This window comes from Bacillus rossius (assembly GCF_032445375.1).
Source record: "Bacillus rossius redtenbacheri isolate Brsri chromosome 9 unlocalized genomic scaffold, Brsri_v3 Brsri_v3_scf9_1, whole genome shotgun sequence".
Classification (NCBI taxonomy): domain Eukaryota; kingdom Metazoa; phylum Arthropoda; class Insecta; order Phasmatodea; family Bacillidae; genus Bacillus; species Bacillus rossius.
The window spans coordinates 18436666-18455052 of NW_026962012.1; the positions used below are offsets into that span (position 1 = coordinate 18436666).

The window sequence follows — 18387 nt, forward strand, 5'->3', positions numbered from 1 at the left end:
TATCAGCTTTATCGGTATCGGTTCGGGTTCAGTGGTATAAAAATTTAGTTTATGACAGGTAGCCTAAAAACTTTGTTCGAGACACTTTGTAAGGTGGTTCCATCACTAAATATTTTTTTCCAATAATAGTATAAACTTAAATGAAGGTAAAAATGTACCAGATTTATTGGTACCAGTTCGGGTTCTAAAGTATAAGAAATATATATTGCGCTATTCGAGCTACTCAGAGGCCCTTTGCCACCTTACGGTGGTCCACTTAATAAATAAATTTTTAAATGATATCTAACGCTCTATCGGTACCGTTTAGGGTTCTGGCGTATAAAACTTTTAATTTGTTACACACAGCCTGATAAACACTTTCGAGGAACTAATAGGCCCTTGTGCAACCTGTAATGTATTTCCTTTGCTAAATAAATGTTTCAATGACATTAACTTATGTAGGAAGGTATCTATGTAACAGTTATATTGGCCCTGGTTCCGGTTCCGAGATAGAAAAAATAAAATTTGTGACGTAGTGTCACAACAATAAATTAAAGGCCCTGGTACATCCTGTGCATTGGTTCCCTCTCTAAATAAATTTTTGGTCCACTTGTGCGGCTGGTAGCACCCTGCAACTGACAACGGCTTCGTCATCTCGACGCCTGCTTTTAAGCTAAGGCCTGCACATGCATTTGGGATTGGCATAAAGTGAATACAAAATAAATAAAAATGTAACATCGCACAAATAATACGTTCAGGTAGGTACTTTTCTTTACATGAGGGGAACTACATCTACAAAAATTTATATTCAACAAAATACTTTTAAAAATGAATTCGAAAAAACAATTTGCGGTTATTTAAATGTGAATTATAGGCCTGTTACATTCTTTTGTATTAGCGACTATTTAAACAATCAATGAAACATATGAAATAGCAGCTACAACTTTTTTTTTTTCAAAACAATTTATTGTAATTTTAATAAGTACATTCATCTTAAAAGTCAAAAATACATAAAAATAAAATAATACATATAAACCTCTCCCTTTATATATATACAGTGGCATGCAGAAAATGGGTGCTCGCTTCCCAGCCGTCTCGGGCAGCCCTGACTGCGGCCCGTCACTGGAGCGTGAGCCAAACACTTCCTCTTCACGTTCACTGAACCCGGTCACAACTTGGACTCGGTGAGCCAGGAGAAGGTCTGGGGCTTGCGGTCAGCCGTCGGGCTGATCATCACGTTGATGATGCTGGGAGCATCGCTCACCTGCAACCAGCCCGGCCAGCATCACTCGTCGTCTGGAGCCAAACAGCTTGTACATGTAAACATCTACTCCTCAGAACCATCTTGCATCTTTACTGTTTTTAATTCACAGAAAAAACATTTTACGAATAATATTAAACCGAAGAGTAAATTGATATCACATGTGCACATACTATAATGATACTATATATATTGAAACTTTGGAATACTAATTTGTATTCAATTTAAATCAATTCTACATATTCATAATTCAAACATTAACAAAGTGTAGTGGATATTTGATGAAGGAAACACAGCACCCTGAATTCACCAAAGCAGCGAGATTACGAATACATTCTTAGGAACCATCGAAAAATTAGAAATATGGTCACCAAAAAATTAGGCCTGTGCGGGATCCCGAATTTCGGGAAAAATTTTGGGAACATAGAGGCTTTTATCCCGTCGGGCGGAAAAATGGTAAATATGTACAGTCGCAGTAGATGCCAAAAAAAAAAATGTTAAAAATCTGAAAATACTTTTATTCTGTGCTCTTTCACTTCCTCTTTTCAAATCAACCGGCGGAGGTAAGAAATTCCAAATACTTTAGGAGATATTGAATTTTTAAATTTCATCATATGTAGAGTCGCTGTGGATGCCAAAAAAAATGCTCAAAATCTGAAAATACTTTTATTCTGTGCTCTTTCACTTCCTCTTTTCAAATCAACCGGCGGAGGTAAGAAATTCCAAATACTTTAGGAGATATCGAATTTTTTAATTTTCATCGCAATACCTGCGTAGTATGCGGCGATCACCATTGTTTCTTGTCATAGATAATGTTTCTTGTTTACGAGTATCATGTTTCTTATTGGACAATTTTGTCACGTGACTGTTCCGTGATTGGCCAGTATTCAAATGAACCAATAGGTGATTATTTATTCCGTGATTGGTCAGTATTCAAATGAACCAATACGTGATTATTTATTCATTTATTGTTCAATACAATGTTTAATTAATCGGTCAACTTCTGCCGTGAACGACTACATCATTTCCTTATAGTGGCAAAGGAAATGTACCCGCCTCCAACTTAGGTGAGTTTTTAACGTTTTTAATTTTAAAGTATTATTTTTTTATTTTGATATTGTTGCGCGAGTATTAAGTAAAAAAAATTACGTGAGTTGTTAATGTTCATCATTTGTCCGGGTTTTGTTAGGTCAGGTCAGTTACATTATAAATACGTAATTTAAAACTAAAGAACCATTAAATTAAATTCACATTATTTTTAATGTCCGCTTAGCTTGAAAGTATTTATAATGTAACTGACCTGACATAATCGACCATTTTATTTATTACGCATTCACTAACACACGTCAAAATAAAAAATGGCGACGTTCGAAGGGTTAAACGGGCGTTGTATTGCTAAATTAAAAAATTCGATATCTCATAAAGTATTTGGAATTTCTTATCTCCGCCGGTTGATTTGTAAAGAGGAAGTGAAAGAGCATAGAATAAAAGTATTTTCGAATTGTTAGCATTTTTTCCCGCATGAATACGCAGGTATTGTGATGAAAATTAAAAAATTTGATATCTCCGAAAGTAGTTGGAATTTCTTATCTCCGCCGGTTGATTTGAAAAGAGGAAGTGAAAGAGCACAGAATAAGTGTTTTCGGATTTTTAGCATGTTTTTTGGCATCTACCGCGACTGTACATATTTACCGGAAAAATAAATTTCCCGAAATTTTCGGGAATTTCACGTTTATCGTTACTAGATATAACATAACCTAAAATCAATCAGCTAATGAACATAATACAGTAGAACCTCGATGATACGTTCGTTTCATACATTTTCCCGTGTCATACGCCTATTAATTTTGGTCCCGCCGAAAGTACTTTTTCAAATGGTTTACTTTCCCGGAACACACACTTATAAAATCATTAATTTCCCGTTTCATACGTTTTAACGAAGCGGAAAAGTCCTAAAATTCACAAATGTTATATTCCTCCTTATAAACTACGTTTTAATGCTTTAATTTTGAAAAACGTTCATTGTTTACCTTTGCAAACGTAAGAAAATAATAGAGCTGTAGCAAACCGTATGTATTCGTTACTGAGTAACGGGTGCGGCATCTAGTAACGAGTAACGAAACGTTACACACGAATGCCTTTCGTTACTCGCATCTTTCGTATGTTTTACGCATGCGCGCGCTTATTCGTTACAAAGAACGATGTTTGTTTATTAATAAAAGTATAATTTGGAAATTCTTCGTCCAAGTTTTTTACTGTTTATTAAAGGTATTGTGTGTGTAGACAAAGTTTTAGATTCGAACAGAAACAACGTAAGAAAGTATTTTTTACAAATTATAAATATGTATGTTTTTGTTTTTTATTATCGCGTATTTTTACGTTTTATGTTCTTATATTAAAAGATATATTATAATAAAGCCGCTCTAATGAGATTTAATTGTTTCTTGGTTAACAAAAGCTGTTAATTATCATATATTTTTAATTGTTTATATTCGATTTATTTTTATTTACGCGACGTCATACTGTACGCGTACGAAATACGACTCGATTCGTTGCTGTTACATAACATAGCATGTGCCATGTTATGCGGTATCAGAAGTAACGAGTAACGATACGAAAGTAACGAGTACAGATTGTTATAGTAACGAATACATACGGGTACACATTTTTTCGTTACTTTTACACCTCTAGAAAATAACTTTATATTACCATAGATAAGGATAGTATCACGAAGACTGTTCACTTCGTTAGTTGCATCTATGTCCAGCACCAAGCGAGACTAGTGGCGCAAACTAGCAATGATTATGAAAATGGTGCACGCGTTTTACGAAGGCACGGATCTCATATTTTGTGCATTCATTAATCTTTGAACTGAATATACCCGTTTGTTATTATTTTCTTACGATCGGATTGTTTTGAATTTTACGTCTCTCAAATTAAAATTTTATTGATAATTGTTCTGTTGCTTAAAGTTGTTTGTAAAATAAAACAAACAAGCAAAAATGTATGATTTTTTTTACAATTGCCTAATTTTTTTTATTTTTAATTTAGGCTTGGCCAGTCTTTCTCATGTCAGCTTTACTTGATTATGGAATGTATTTTACATTTCTGGTGGTTTTATTATCTATATCTCTATCTATCTATCTCTATCTATCTCTATCTATCTCTCTATCTATTTCTATCTCTCTATCTATCTCTATCTATCTCTATCTATCTCTCTCTATCTATCTCTCTCTATCTAATTCTCTATCTCTATATATCTTTATATCTATCTCTCTATATCTCTACCTAAATCTATATATATATCTATATCTCTCTCTCTATATATATATATATATAATCTCTATATATCTATATAATCTCTATATTTCTATCCATCTATCTATCTATCTCGCCATCCAGAGCCGACCCGATGCCAGAAACGTCTAGAACCCAGCAACCCACAGAATCCCCAAGGCTGCTCAGTAATAGATAACAACACCAAGGAAGGACGATGCGCGGGGAGCGGAGGGTGGAGGGGGTAGCGACGACCCTCGTCATCTGGCTAGGCACTCGTGGCATGCCTGACATCAGTGGATGGCACATGACGCCAGTGGCCATGCAGGGCCGCCAGCCAGCTCCAACCTGATGCATGTCGCCGTCCTGTCCGTGTTAGTAACACTGCCCCCTCCTTAAACCTGTTCATCCCGAACAGGTAACACATCCTTCAGGCATATTCCCTCAATCGGTCCAAATGTACCACTTTCATACATCCCCTGTTTCCTCTCAAGATGTGGTAGACCAAATCATTTAGGCACTTCAAGACTCCATACGGGCCTTCCTATGCTGCAAGAAGCTTATGGTACCTTCCCTTCCTATGTCGCGGGTTGTACAGCCACATCAAATCGCCCTCCTGGAATCTAGTTGAGTTAGCCTTCAGGTCATACATCGTATTCATTCGATTCGTCGCTAATAAAAGATTCTTGTGGGCTTCTTCATGGAAGAGCGCCATTCGCTCCTCTAGACGATTCACATAATCAGTGGTGCTGTTCAACTCTCTGCGATGACGACCACATTTGACGTAACAGGGCAGCCTCAACTCCTGTCCAAACACAATACTCGCAGGGGTCTGCCCAGTGAGTCTCGGATGGCAGACCTATATGCCATCAGGAACAACTGGATGTGATGATCCCAATCCTGTTGATGCTCGGCCACATGCGACGTTTAAGGGAGAAGTTTTTGAAGTGAAAACTTCTTAAGTCGCGTTGAGCGATTTTTGGTAGGGGCAAAACTTACGGGTTCGCGTCACCGACATGCTAGTGACGTGTTGCGCCAGACTGGCGATGCGCAGCGTCCTGTGTACATGTATACGCATATGTACACTAATACATTTTATATACTCGACTGTATCATTGGACTCTTTGGATGGGTAAAATTTTGTGAATTCGCGTCACCGACATGCTGTAATAGCAGTAAGTGAAGTTAAATGGACCACTTTAAGAAGTTTAATTTGTGTATACTGTGTATTGCCCAATGAACACATGATCTGGTAAGCCATAGCTAAGTAATGAATTTTTGCATAAATTTGACATTCCACTGACATCTGTTCTAACTAAAAAATTATGTAAGGTTAAATGATATCATGCTGACATCATACTGATATAATACCAAAATCATTTTCTTACGTACATTTGACCTAAAAATAATGTCATATTACACATTTAAAAACAAATTTTTAAGTTTTCACTTCTGTCGGCAGTCCCCATGACTGCCTATTTTTATCCCAATTTTAATGGCCTAAAATATAGGTGCGATGATTATGCGAGTGCGACGATTATGCGATAAAAGAGGGTAATTAAGTGGGCTCCTATAGGCGTCCCCACGTCCCCGTCTCGCCGTAAGTGGTCAGCGCATGAACAAATGCAGAAATAAGGACACGTGATTCTGTAAATATGGTTTGTTACGATTTATAATAATGTGGGAGAACTGGGTTCGTAATGGATAGCCCCATTATGTTTTATTACACAGTTTTATTAATTGCTAATATATACACTGAACAGAAATCACTTACAATTAAAAATGTTTATCAAGTCACTCAATGTTTGCAAATGTTCTGCAGTTCGCACTCCTCACGGCACTAACCATCACGGGACTCTCGCGGCACCTGTTGCCGAACTCCATCGGCCAGTCAAACTCCGCGTCGCGTCCTCCCAGGGGGTCTCTCACCTCTCTTCACCGCTGTCGCACTTCACTTCGCTCAGAATCCACTCGGAACTGTCACTATACTTGTGTTTCCCTTCCCATCTACTGTTCTTTTTACCCATTTCCTTCCCCATTAGAGAAGAGATGGCATGCTGATCAATTTTTTTTTTTTTGGCAGTTCCTTCTATAAAAAAATAACGCCATTTTTAGCAGTTTTGTCATGGAATGTTGCAGTAGAAAACATGGGAAATCTCACTCCAAGAACAGTGTTTGGATGCAGTTGTGTCACACAAACCTGTCGAGATAGATGTGATGATTGTGTAGGTTGTAACGTAACACTCAAAACAAGAATAAGTAAAAAAAAAGGCCTTGGAAGCGTCAGCCCAGAAAACAAAACAAACAACAATAATTAGCACAGAGGTGCCCAGACGTCGTACAAAGGAATTTACTTATAACATACTAGCAACTCTAGGAGGTGTAATGCCCCTCGTGCCCAAAAACTATATTATTTTATTTTTATTTATTTATTTATTTATTTATTTAAATTTGTTACATGCCCACCGACAGTCTTGAGACTTTAGAGGTGGGCACGACACAAAACAAGTACAACACAAAACAAGTAAAAACAAACACTATCACAATAGAGACAGCACAGGATAAACACAAAACATGAAAACAGAAATTATATAAATACCAAAAGGACAAGATAACATGACACATTGCTTAGCGAAATGTTAATTACATAATTATTAAACTATACACAAAATATATAAAAAAAATGGATAATACAAAATATAACATGTGAGTAGAGGACAAGTTAAGAGGATAAATTTTTAAGTTTAGACAATTGATTATTATTGTTGAAATAAACCTCCTTGCTATTACAGGCCCCACGACAATGGGTGCCACTGAAAGTTAAATCTTGCTATTGTATTGATGTGTTCTCACGGGGTTCTTGGCGCCTACCCTCGTTGCAGTAAATACCAGGACCGCTACTGCTGGATTGTCTGCCCAGACTGATAGTCCAGCTAGCACGTCACTGCCCTGGGTTACTGTATGGAGAGTAATTATAAAAAGGAAATTTAGTGGTGTTACGTGAATAATGGAAATTTGCATATAAATGAAATAATAATAATTGAAAAACATATGATTTTAATGGTTCTTAAATATTGGTGTGAAGTTACGTTTAAAATGAGATTAATTGAGAAACAACCAAGGTGTCAAATCTAGGTGTCGGAAATTAGATGCAAATGACGTCACTAGAACACGTTGAATATCCTGCCGGGTCTAGCTATACGTTGTCGGAGGCTTGAGGCTCTCTTCACAGGACCTCCAGGTGGTCTGCTGCTACACTGGAACTCTGGATGCTGTAATTCTGTAATTAGCGAACTACAGAAGGGCTGCTGTCGCCGGGTATCAGCTGAAGACTCGACATCCCTCTCGTCCTGGAAAGTCTGGTTTAATTCTGGATTGGTCTCACCAATCTTCGTGGTCGAATCTCAGCTGGCGCTGCCCTCAGATGTCTGGAACCACTACGAGACGAAAACGGGACCGACGCGGAAGTTGGCACTCGAAGTCGCCGATACTCCCTATCTAGGATTTATTTAATCCAGATACAATTCTCTCAACTCGTAGAGAGGAGAATTCTAAGCAGGACACGATCGCGGATGACGCGAAATCTTCTATTTCTCGGGCGGCAACCAAGGCTTTGGTTCGCCCCAGCCCGAGAAACGTCTTCTTTCCGCAAGATGGCGATGGCGTCTCCCTTCTTACTCCTAATATCTATTTACTGGTCGTCCTTAGCAACCAAGGAGCTATCGATATCAGTAAACAGAATAAGCAACATAGTGAAATAAAAACGTGGATGTTGGAGTGTAAAAGAATTGAACTAAGACCAAATGAATAAAGTTTCCAAGGAATAATTCTTAGAAGACCCTGAAGTTGAAAGTGTGTCGTCTATGGTAATAAGATGTGTCATATTTGTTATGCCTTGGTTGTCCTCTTTACAATCAAAACAATTAAATACATAATATTCACTCATGGAATATACAATTAATATTACAATCATAATAAAAATAATAATATATAACTGTAAACAGTTGTACTGGTTACAGAGCCGCTTCAATGTTTGTTGTGATCTTTTCTTCCAGAAAAATCAAAATAAACTTTCTAAATATACATTGAGTTAACATGACTATGTTTTTCTTGAATAACAATTCATAAATTTCTTACTTCTGTTCGTTGAAAGTCTATCAGAGTCTGTGTGAGATAAGTTTCATGACGTTACATTCAGCATATCATAAAAGTAATACTTATTAACATAATATTCAAGATAATAAAATTAAACATATCCCTTGTTTTAAACTAATAGGTAACATGTTGTTATCTTTTCAATCAACATCAATTAATTATTTAAAACAAATCAAATTCTCATATTATATATACACAATATCACATATCATCAGTATCTAGTCCTGAATAAAGTGACTTAGTGTTTTTGTTTTCCTTTGTAGATAAAGATTACCAAAATATTGTAGCTGAGAATAAACATGTACAATAGACACAAGTACGTAGAAATGTTATTGAAGAATTCGGAGATCGTTGACAAAATATCTGACAATGTTTTCAGTTCAGATAATGCATGAAGTTATGAATCACAAATAAAACATTACGTAGTTATCACGTATACACACTCGTGTTCTTGAACACTTTCTCGTTGTCGACGAAAATGCACTCGCTAGTGTTCACTTTCTTTAGTTTGTCTGACAAAAATACTTGGACTAAATGGTTGTTCTCTGCTTATGCAAAATTGTTTATAATAGTATTGAAATGTCTTTATTACAAGCTCAATACTAATGGTTGAGTGTAATGATTCTCAAAATTAGCTCATAAGGCAAGCTTTTTCTTTTGTAAGAAGCATGTGTCAAATGACCAATTCTGTTAAATGAAATCTCATCAGATTCATATGTTCATAACAAGAGTAATGAAATACTAGCTCTTTGTTTAGCTTAGCGTGTAGGGTAGGAACAATTCCTAAATAGAAAAGAATATGAATGTCGAAGCTAGGAGAAATGAAACAAAGTAGTGTATGTGTATGTGCAATAGTGACAGAACAGTGTTCAGATATGTAAGTTGGTTGAAGGACGAACGGTAACGTGAACTATATCTCAAAAGAATCTCAGGTATTAATGATTGCGTATGTGACAGTGACGTGTTTCGCCTGACTAACAGCTGGCTCTTCTCTCAGATGACGCCTCTCGACGAACGCTACTGGATCTTAACGAGTTATCTTCATGATCTTCAAATCTTCCATGACGTAGACATACAGTAGATATCAAATTCTTCAATAATTTCAAAGATAAAATAATTATGTGGCATGGCTCAAATCTTACGCACTGGCTAATAAAAATTCACACCACCTATAGGTGTGACAAACATCGACGACGAAAATCGCATATCCGCGACAAATGTCCGCACTGGCCTACATGCTCAGTGGACAAAAACAAATCGTCGATAAGTGCTCTACGCACAGAAATGTCCTCACTGGTACTCCGACACAGTGGACACTAAATTAGCCTCAAGCATGCGTGCTTGTTTTAGCGATGCGACATAGTGCTCCCTTACTGTTGGGATAAACATTAATTATAGCCAAACAATAAATCTACTTCATGTCGAATGTCACTGATGACTTGACCAAACATCATTTCTTAAATATACGTTATAGATCAGCGTATCTAAGACTTAGGTTGCTTATAAAGCCTTAGCTGTGTTAGATTAAATCTTCCGATGACCTTGTCACTGTCAGTTTCCTTGAGAGTGTAACAGTTCTCATTTATTCGTTCACAAACTTGAAATGGCCCTTCGTATAATAAAAACAACTTCTTCGTCACCTGTTTCCACATGTCACTAACAGGATTAGTTCGTTTAAGCACTAGGTCTCCTATATTTAACTTCGTTATTCGTTTCGGCTTCTGTAGCTTACTTCGACGTTCTGCAGCTAGATGTAGATGAGCTGTAACAAATTTCTCTATTTGTTCCCTCATATCTTCGCTTATCGTTTCCGGTTCTTTCGTGTTCTTATCGTGGTCGGGTAATATGGCAATCGGTAACGCCTCTAATCGTTCCGCAGTAATAATTTCATGGGGTGTTAATCCTGTCGAACTGTGTACTGTATGATTAAGGATGCATTCTACCAACGGTATATAATCTCGCCAGCTTTGTTGTGCATTGTGACAATACGCCCTAAGCATATTTCCTAGATTCCTCATCTGCCGCTCCACAGGATTACTTTGAGGATGACGGACAGAAGAAGTAGTAGGGATCACCCCTAAACTTTGCATACCTCGCTGCCACTTAGCGCTGGTGAATTGCGTTCCACGGTCTGACAAAACGCACTCTACTTTTCCTATTTGCGAAATGAATGATTTCATCTTCCTTAACACGGTCTCAGCGTTTGCTTGCTTAATAGCAAAAAGCTTAGTATATTTGGAAAATATATCCATAATTACTACAACGTATTTTACGCCTGCCTTGGATGTGGGTAGGGGTCCATACAGATCAATAGAGACTAGCTGTAGCGGCTTTTCAGGTAAAATTGGCTGAAATGTCCCTTCCATACTTTCGTTAGAGTGTTTGGATTTCTGACATAGGTCACAAGTAGACACTATTTTTAATATACACTTCGGCATATTATTCCAGTAAACTTGTCTTCGTAGCATTTCGTAGAGCTTAGGAGAACCAATGTGACCTACCAATTCGTGTATTTCTCGAACTATAGTGTTTTGCATGCTAGCTGGTATCACTGGTTTCCAATACTTTTCCACTGGTGTTTTAGGTGCGTTATTCCTAAAGAGAATTCCTTCCTCTGATATACTATACAATAGATGTATCTTGTGAGTTTGTGGTAATTCCAATAATTTAGTTTTGACAGCTTGGCAAAACTCGTCCGTTTCTTGCGCTCCCTTAAGATTGTGAAATATATCCTGTAAATTAGGATTTTCCTCTATGGCTTGCGTGATTAATTTCGCTACCAGGTACTCCTTACTATTTCTGTTTTGAATTGACGACTCGCCTAACATGTCCGGAGCTCGGCTCAAATAGTCAGCTGCTATATTGTCTTGACCTTTCACGTGGTGTATTTCAATGTCATACTCCTGGATCAGTAAGCACCAGCGCGTTAATCTGCTACCGAATGTCTTGCCAGTTTTTAGACACGTCAGTGCCTGATGATCTGTCATTAATTTAATTTTATCGCCAAGGAGTAAATCTCTAAACTTCTGCAAAGACCAGACGATTGCCAACGCTTCCCGTTCGGTTACTGTATAATTTCTTTCCGCTGCGTTCATAGTACGACTCGCCATAGCAACTGTTTTCTCTATGCCCAATTCATCATATTGCGCTAGTTTCACGCCCAATGCATACGCTGATGCGTCAGTGTACAGAATAAACGTTTGTCCTTGGATTGGATGGTGTATTACATGTTCTTTCAAAAATATGGCTTTTAACGATTCAAACGCTTGCTGTTCAATTTCGGTCCAATTCCATTCTTTACTTTTCTTAAGTAATGCAAAAAGTGGTAATGCGATCTTAGCAACTTGATCCGAATAATTTCTGTAGAAACCTATCACTCCGATAAAAGCTCTGAGCTGCTTTACATTCCTCGGTGTAGGAAAATTCACGATAGCATTTAGCTTATCAGGTGCAGTTCTAATACCTGAAGGTGTGAGTATGTGACCTAAGAAAGGTACCTCTTCCCTGCAAAATAGCGATTTCTTTAGCTTGATTGTCATTCCTGCGGCTCTCAGTTTCGATATTACCATGTTTAGATGTTGCATGTGTTCTTCAAACGTACTGGAAGTTATCAATATGTCGTCCACGTATGCGCGTGCAAAACTCTTGCATTCCGGACCCAATGTCGCATCTAAACAACGAGTGAACTCCGCCACCGCATTGCAAAGTCCGAATGGCATGACTTTGAACATGTATTGGTGATTTCTGAAAAGAAATGCGGTGTACTGCTGTGACTCTCGTTTGAGCGGAATCTGCCAATAGCCTGCAGATAAATCAAGAGTAGTTAAGTACTTGACTCCCTGGTATAATCTCAGTATATCGCTCGTGTTTTGCGGACTTTCACGATCTCTTACAGTTATTTTGTTTATTTCTCGCGCGTCCAAACATAGCCTTACACTACCATCCTTCTTTCTTACGCAGACCATCGGATTAGCGAATGGACTAGCTTCTCTGTGAACTACTTTCCAGTCTAACATTAAATTTAAATATTCTTCGGCTTCCCTAAAATACTTCGCCGGTATCGGATACGATTTCTTGTGGAACGGTTCTCCTGCTTTCACAACTATTTTAGCTTCATACAAGTTGTTCCGACCTGGTTTATCTGAAAATACAATTTTATGGTTTTCCAATAAATTATACAGCTCCTGCTTCTGATTATTCTCGATCGTCTTTACCTCTAAAACGGCTTGCAACAAATCTTCGGATGTGGCCATTAAAGATTTTCCTTCACTCACATTAGATATCTGGTGTAGCCTTATCTCTTGCTGTAGCAATCCGACTAATTTATCAGATACCTGCCATTTTGTTGTAGTGTTTGGTACTGAGCTGTCAGTAGTAATTACTAACCATCCTCCAAAGTCTAGTATAATGCCGTACTTTGTTAAGAAGTCTGTTCCTAGAATGACTGGTTTAGCTAGACCTCTAACAATCAATGGGTTATCTGTTTTAGTGTGTCCCAATCCTTCTATAGTAATCATTGCCTGTCGATTCACTACTGGGCTTGCTCTAGATGTGACTCCTAATATCTTGAGACTTGAAATGGGTAATATAGGTAATTTAAAAGCTGTATCTTCAATTGCAGATACTAAACTTTCGCTAATGCAACTTATCTCAGCACCACTATCCAATAACACAGGTGCGAGTAATCCGCAAACAAATAAATTTAATTCCGGACAAAATGCTTCTGGAATTTTAGTAACAATGTCATCTTCGTTTGACAAGAAATCTCTCTCATTTTCATGCATTACTATTGTACACATACTCTTACTGTCTTGGACTAGGATTAACCCCTTATTACTATTCACGATCGGTGCTCGGGGCGTACCATCACCGACCTCTTCCAGTTTAACTTTCTATTTTCCTGGCTATTACCGGCGCTAAACGTCACGGTACTGGACGTAGATTTAGCCAGTATCGGTTCTATGCCTTGTGGATTTGCATAGTAGGTGATAGGGTTGACGGATTCTTGTCTCGCAAAATACCCTGCGTACTGTGATGAAGATGAAGGTTGATTCTGGAATGTATTCTGTGAAAATTGAATAGCTTCATTACCGGCGGCTTCACTTCTCAGTTGGTTAACCGATAACTTGCTAGGGGAGTTTGGTTTGTGTGGCTGTCGGTTCCGCGGACTACCGGATGACTTCGCTTCTCCTCGATTTTCGTAATAATGTTTCGAGTTGTCGTAGTTTTTACTCGAATATTTGGGCGAATGTCTGTCGTCCTTATAGCGCGGTGACCTGGGTGGCCGTCTCGGTGAGGTAGGCGGGGTTCTAGACTGTTCGCACCTGCCTTCTCGCCTAGGCGTTGAATCATAAATAATTCCTCCGCGTCTGTATTCTCCGCGTTCCTCGCTGTTACGCCACGAGCGGTTGTGTTTTGAGCGTTCAAACTCGCGTGACTTCGAACCTCTATGGTAAACATCGTTGTTGTTACGGCCTGAATACCAAGTGTTTCGTCTATGGGCCGGCTTATTCTTGCCCCAAATTAGACTGTTAACGTGTGGCTGTTTACGTTGGTTATTGTCCGGATAATTTTCATTACGCCGCTGATTCCAAGGCTGATACAACGGTGGTTGTCTGTTTACCGGTGATTTTTCCGTTTCCTCTCGTTGGCTATTTCTATTCTGACGGTCGAGCCTGTCATATGCGAGTAGCTGTTCCCGGAAATCTGCTATCCCGTCAAAGCTTCTACCTGTCAGATGTAATTGGTAGCGCATCGGAAGTTGGCCTAGAATCATTGCCACGAATTCATCGTCGCTCATGACAACGTCTAGATAGCGGGTACGCTCAAACATGTCGCTTAAATGAGCCTCGAGTGTTTTGTTTTTCTTAGGATCATACTTTTCTCCGTGTAACTGAGCACGTAAATTCCCCTGAATTTTTAAGCTCCAGTGTTGTTGTAGGAAAGCTGCTTTAAACTGTCCAAATGACGATATGGAAGTTTGGTGAACTTCCCACCAATAATATGCGGTACTTTTCAAACAGTTGTTCAAACATCGCAATTTTTCTGTGTCCGAAAGATTGAATCTCTCCGCGTATTCTTCAAATAATTTTATAAATTTACGTGGATTTTCCGTGGATTTTGAGGAAAATACAGGCATTTCCTCTGACCAATGCCTAGCAGGGTGGTTTAAGGCTGCTGTATCCACTAATATTACTTGTTGTCCGGTTGTAGTGTTGGTAATCACGTCTTGTGAACGGTAAGTAGGCGTAGCCTGGTGTGACAACGCGGACGGGTCTCGCTGCGCTGACGTCATCGTTTCTGCCGCAGACGCGCTCGTTGTGTCAACGTTTATCGGTGTATGCGCTGCCGCTCCAGACAATGATAAATGCTGCACGCAGTTCTCGAGCTGGATCAATTTTCTATTCACGGTTCGAATGTCGTCTGCACTACTCGCTTCATGTCGTTGTAGCACGGTATTTACGTTTGCGAATTGTGTTTCGCTAAGCTGAACGTAATGGTTGAACTGTTCCTCTGCAGCACGTTTTGCTACTTCTATGCACGTAGTTTCCGTGTTGATTACGTGTTGTTGTAACTCGGTTACTTGCGCATCAATTTCCTCAAATCTGTTCATTACCGTTTCGCGAATGTTATGAACTTCCTCCTGCGTGTCGCGAATTTGTGTAGCTAGCTGTCTGGTTACGTCACCAATTTTAGCTTCTACTTTGTCTATCAATTCAAAGTGTTGTCGCGCTAGCTCTTCAGACAAATTTTTAGCCTGTTCCGCCGCTTCGGACCTCTGCTTAGCCATTTCGCTAGACATATGTTCGGTCACTTCGGTACGCTGGGATTCTAACGCAGTATTAATTTGTCTAGCCATTTCGTTAGACATATGTTCAGTTACTTCCATACGCTGTGATTCTAACGCAGTATGAATTTGTATAGTAACCACATTCAATGCTCGCATTAAATCCTCCATGGAAATATTATTCGTGTTTTCTTTAGCTGCCTGCACAACTGGTTCGGAAGCGTTACTTTCCTCTATGCGCGCGGGTTCGGGAGCAAAGCTAATTTCTTGACCTGCCTCAACGCTTAGTGTGGGTGTATCCTCTTTGTTTTCGCTTTCCACAACGCCTAGAATTTCTTTCTGGCCCTCGCCTGACGTTTCCTCCTTGTCGGAGCTGGTCTTTTTGTGCCTCAGGAAATACATACCTTCGTCGGCCATCTTGTTGTGGTTCCGACGTACTAGTATGCTATGCTACAGCAAACTACACAATTTCAATTTGGTAGACGGTCCAGTGTGTGTCGACCCTCGTCGAAGCCCCTAAGTTGGCTCGCCACTGAAATAAACCTCCTTGCTATTACAGGCCCCACGACAATGGGTGCCACTGAAAGTTAAATCTTGCTATTGTATTGATGTGTTCTCACGGGGTTCTTGGCGCCTACCCTCGTTGCAGTAAATACCAGGACCGCTACTGCTGGATTGTCTGCCCAGACTGATAGTCCAGCTAGCACGTCACTGCCCTGGGTTACTGTATGGAGAGTAATTATAAAAAGGAAATTTAGTGGTGTTACGTGAATAATGGAAATTTGCATATAAATGAAATAATAATAATTGAAAAACATATGATTTTAATGGTTCTTAAATATTGGTGTGAAGTTACGTTTAAAATGAGATTAATTGAGAAACAACCAAGGTGTCAAATCTAGGTGTCGGAAATTAGATGCAAATGACGTCACTAGAACACGTTGAATATCCTGCCGGGTCTAGCTATACGTTGTCGGAGGCTTGAGGCTCTCTTCACAGGACCTCCAGGTGGTCTGCTGCTACACTGGAACTCTGGATGCTGTAATTCTGTAATTAGCGAACTACAGAAGGGCTGCTGTCGCCGGGTATCAGCTGAAGACTCGACATCCCTCTCGTCCTGGAAAGTCTGGTTTAATTCTGGATTGGTCTCACCAATCTTCGTGGTCGAATCTCAGCTGGCGCTGCCCTCAGATGTCTGGAACCACTACGAGACGAAAACGGGACCGACGCGGAAGTTGGCACTCGAAGTCGCCGATACTCCCTATCTAGGATTTATTTAATCCAGATACAATTCTCTCAACTCGTAGAGAGGAGAATTCTAAGCAGGACACGATCGCGGATGACGCGAAATCTTCTATTTCTCGGGCGGCAACCAAGGCTTTGGTTCGCCCCAGCCCGAGAAACGTCTTCTTTCCGCAAGATGGCGATGGCGTCTCCCTTCTTACTCCTAATATCTATTTACTGGTCGTCCTTAGCAACCAAGGAGCTATCGATATCAGTAAACAGAATAAGCAACATAGTGAAATAAAAACGTGGATGTTGGAGTGTAAAAGAATTGAACTAAGACCAAATGAATAAAGTTTCCAAGGAATAATTCTTAGAAGACCCTGAAGTTGAAAGTGTGTCGTCTATGGTAATAAGATGTGTCATATTTGTTATGCCTTGGTTGTCCTCTTTACAATCAAAACAATTAAATACATAATATTCACTCATGGAATATACAATTAATATTACAATCATAATAAAAATAATAATATATAACTGTAAACAGTTGTACTGGTTACATTGTGATTCCTAACTAATCGGTATATTATGTCATTAAAGTTATGTAGAGTACAATATGTTTGGTATAAACGAGAATTAAACTGTGGTATTTTTAACCCAGTGGTTTCCAGGAGATAAGTACAGTTAATTTTAGCGTTAAAACAATTTTCAACAAACAGAGAATCTAAATATACTCTATGTGCACCAAGAGGAGTTAAAGCAGGTGAAGGAAGGTTTTTTAAGTTTATTAAATTAATTAATTTTGTTTGTATACTTTCTAGTTTATTTGCATCGGCCGACTTGATGTCATTCCAGATTACTGAACAATATTCTAATTTGGACCTTATTAAGGCAAAATACAGGGAGAGAATTGAGTCTGAATTGGTAGCATAAAAAGTAATAAATTTGATCATAGCAAGGGTTTTGCGGGAAGACATGTATAAATAGTTTACATGATTATGGAAAAACAATTTAGAATCTAAAATAACACCAAGATCCTTAATTGTTGAACATTTCGTGATTACAGAGTTTTCTAAAATATAATCAAAATTAAGTGGTTGATATTTCCTTGTAAAGGATATAACAAATGTTTTGTGTTTATTTAGTGTAACCAGATTAAATTTACACCAATTGTTTACTTGGGAAATGTCATTTTGTAATAATATACAGTCATTCTGTGTTATTATATTCCTAAATATTTTTAGATCATCGGCAAAAAGTACTCCTGTAGAATGGTTGAGAATTTGAGGTAGGTCGTTTATATATAAATTAAAAAGAAGAGGCGATAATGTACCTCCTTGAGGGACACCAGAAGAGATACTAAACAGGGAAGAATTGTGGTTATTAATTGTAACATAAAAACTTCTATTAGTTAAGTAATTAGAAAACCAGTTTGTAAAATTTTGAGTTAAACCAAAGTTAAATAATTTTTTAAGAAGTATAGAATGGTTCACAGTGTCAAAGGCCTTGGCTAAATCAAAATAACAGGCATCCACTTGCCCTCTGTTGGTAACCACTCTGTGTATAGGATTTAAAAAAGTAAGCAAGTTAGTGGTGGTCGATAAACCTTTCCTAAAACCATGCTGACTGTTCGATAAACTGTTCTTAAGCTGGAAATTTAAAAATCTAAAAATTATTTTTTCAAATATTTTAGAAAAACCATTGA

General features: G+C 38.5%; 1 protein-coding gene across 1 annotated transcript in view; it reads right to left on the reverse strand.

Moving 5' to 3' along the window:
- Positions 1–923: 923 nt before the first annotated feature.
- Positions 924–18387, reverse strand: part of LOC134542661 (2-hydroxyacyl-CoA lyase 1) — a 103511-nt gene continuing 86047 nt past the window's right edge. Inside the window, exon 12 of the mRNA XM_063387085.1 lies at positions 924–1243. Within this exon, the coding sequence (XP_063243155.1) occupies positions 1148–1243 (96 nt within the window). The 3' untranslated portion in view covers positions 924–1147. The remainder of the gene's footprint in view (positions 1244–18387) is intronic.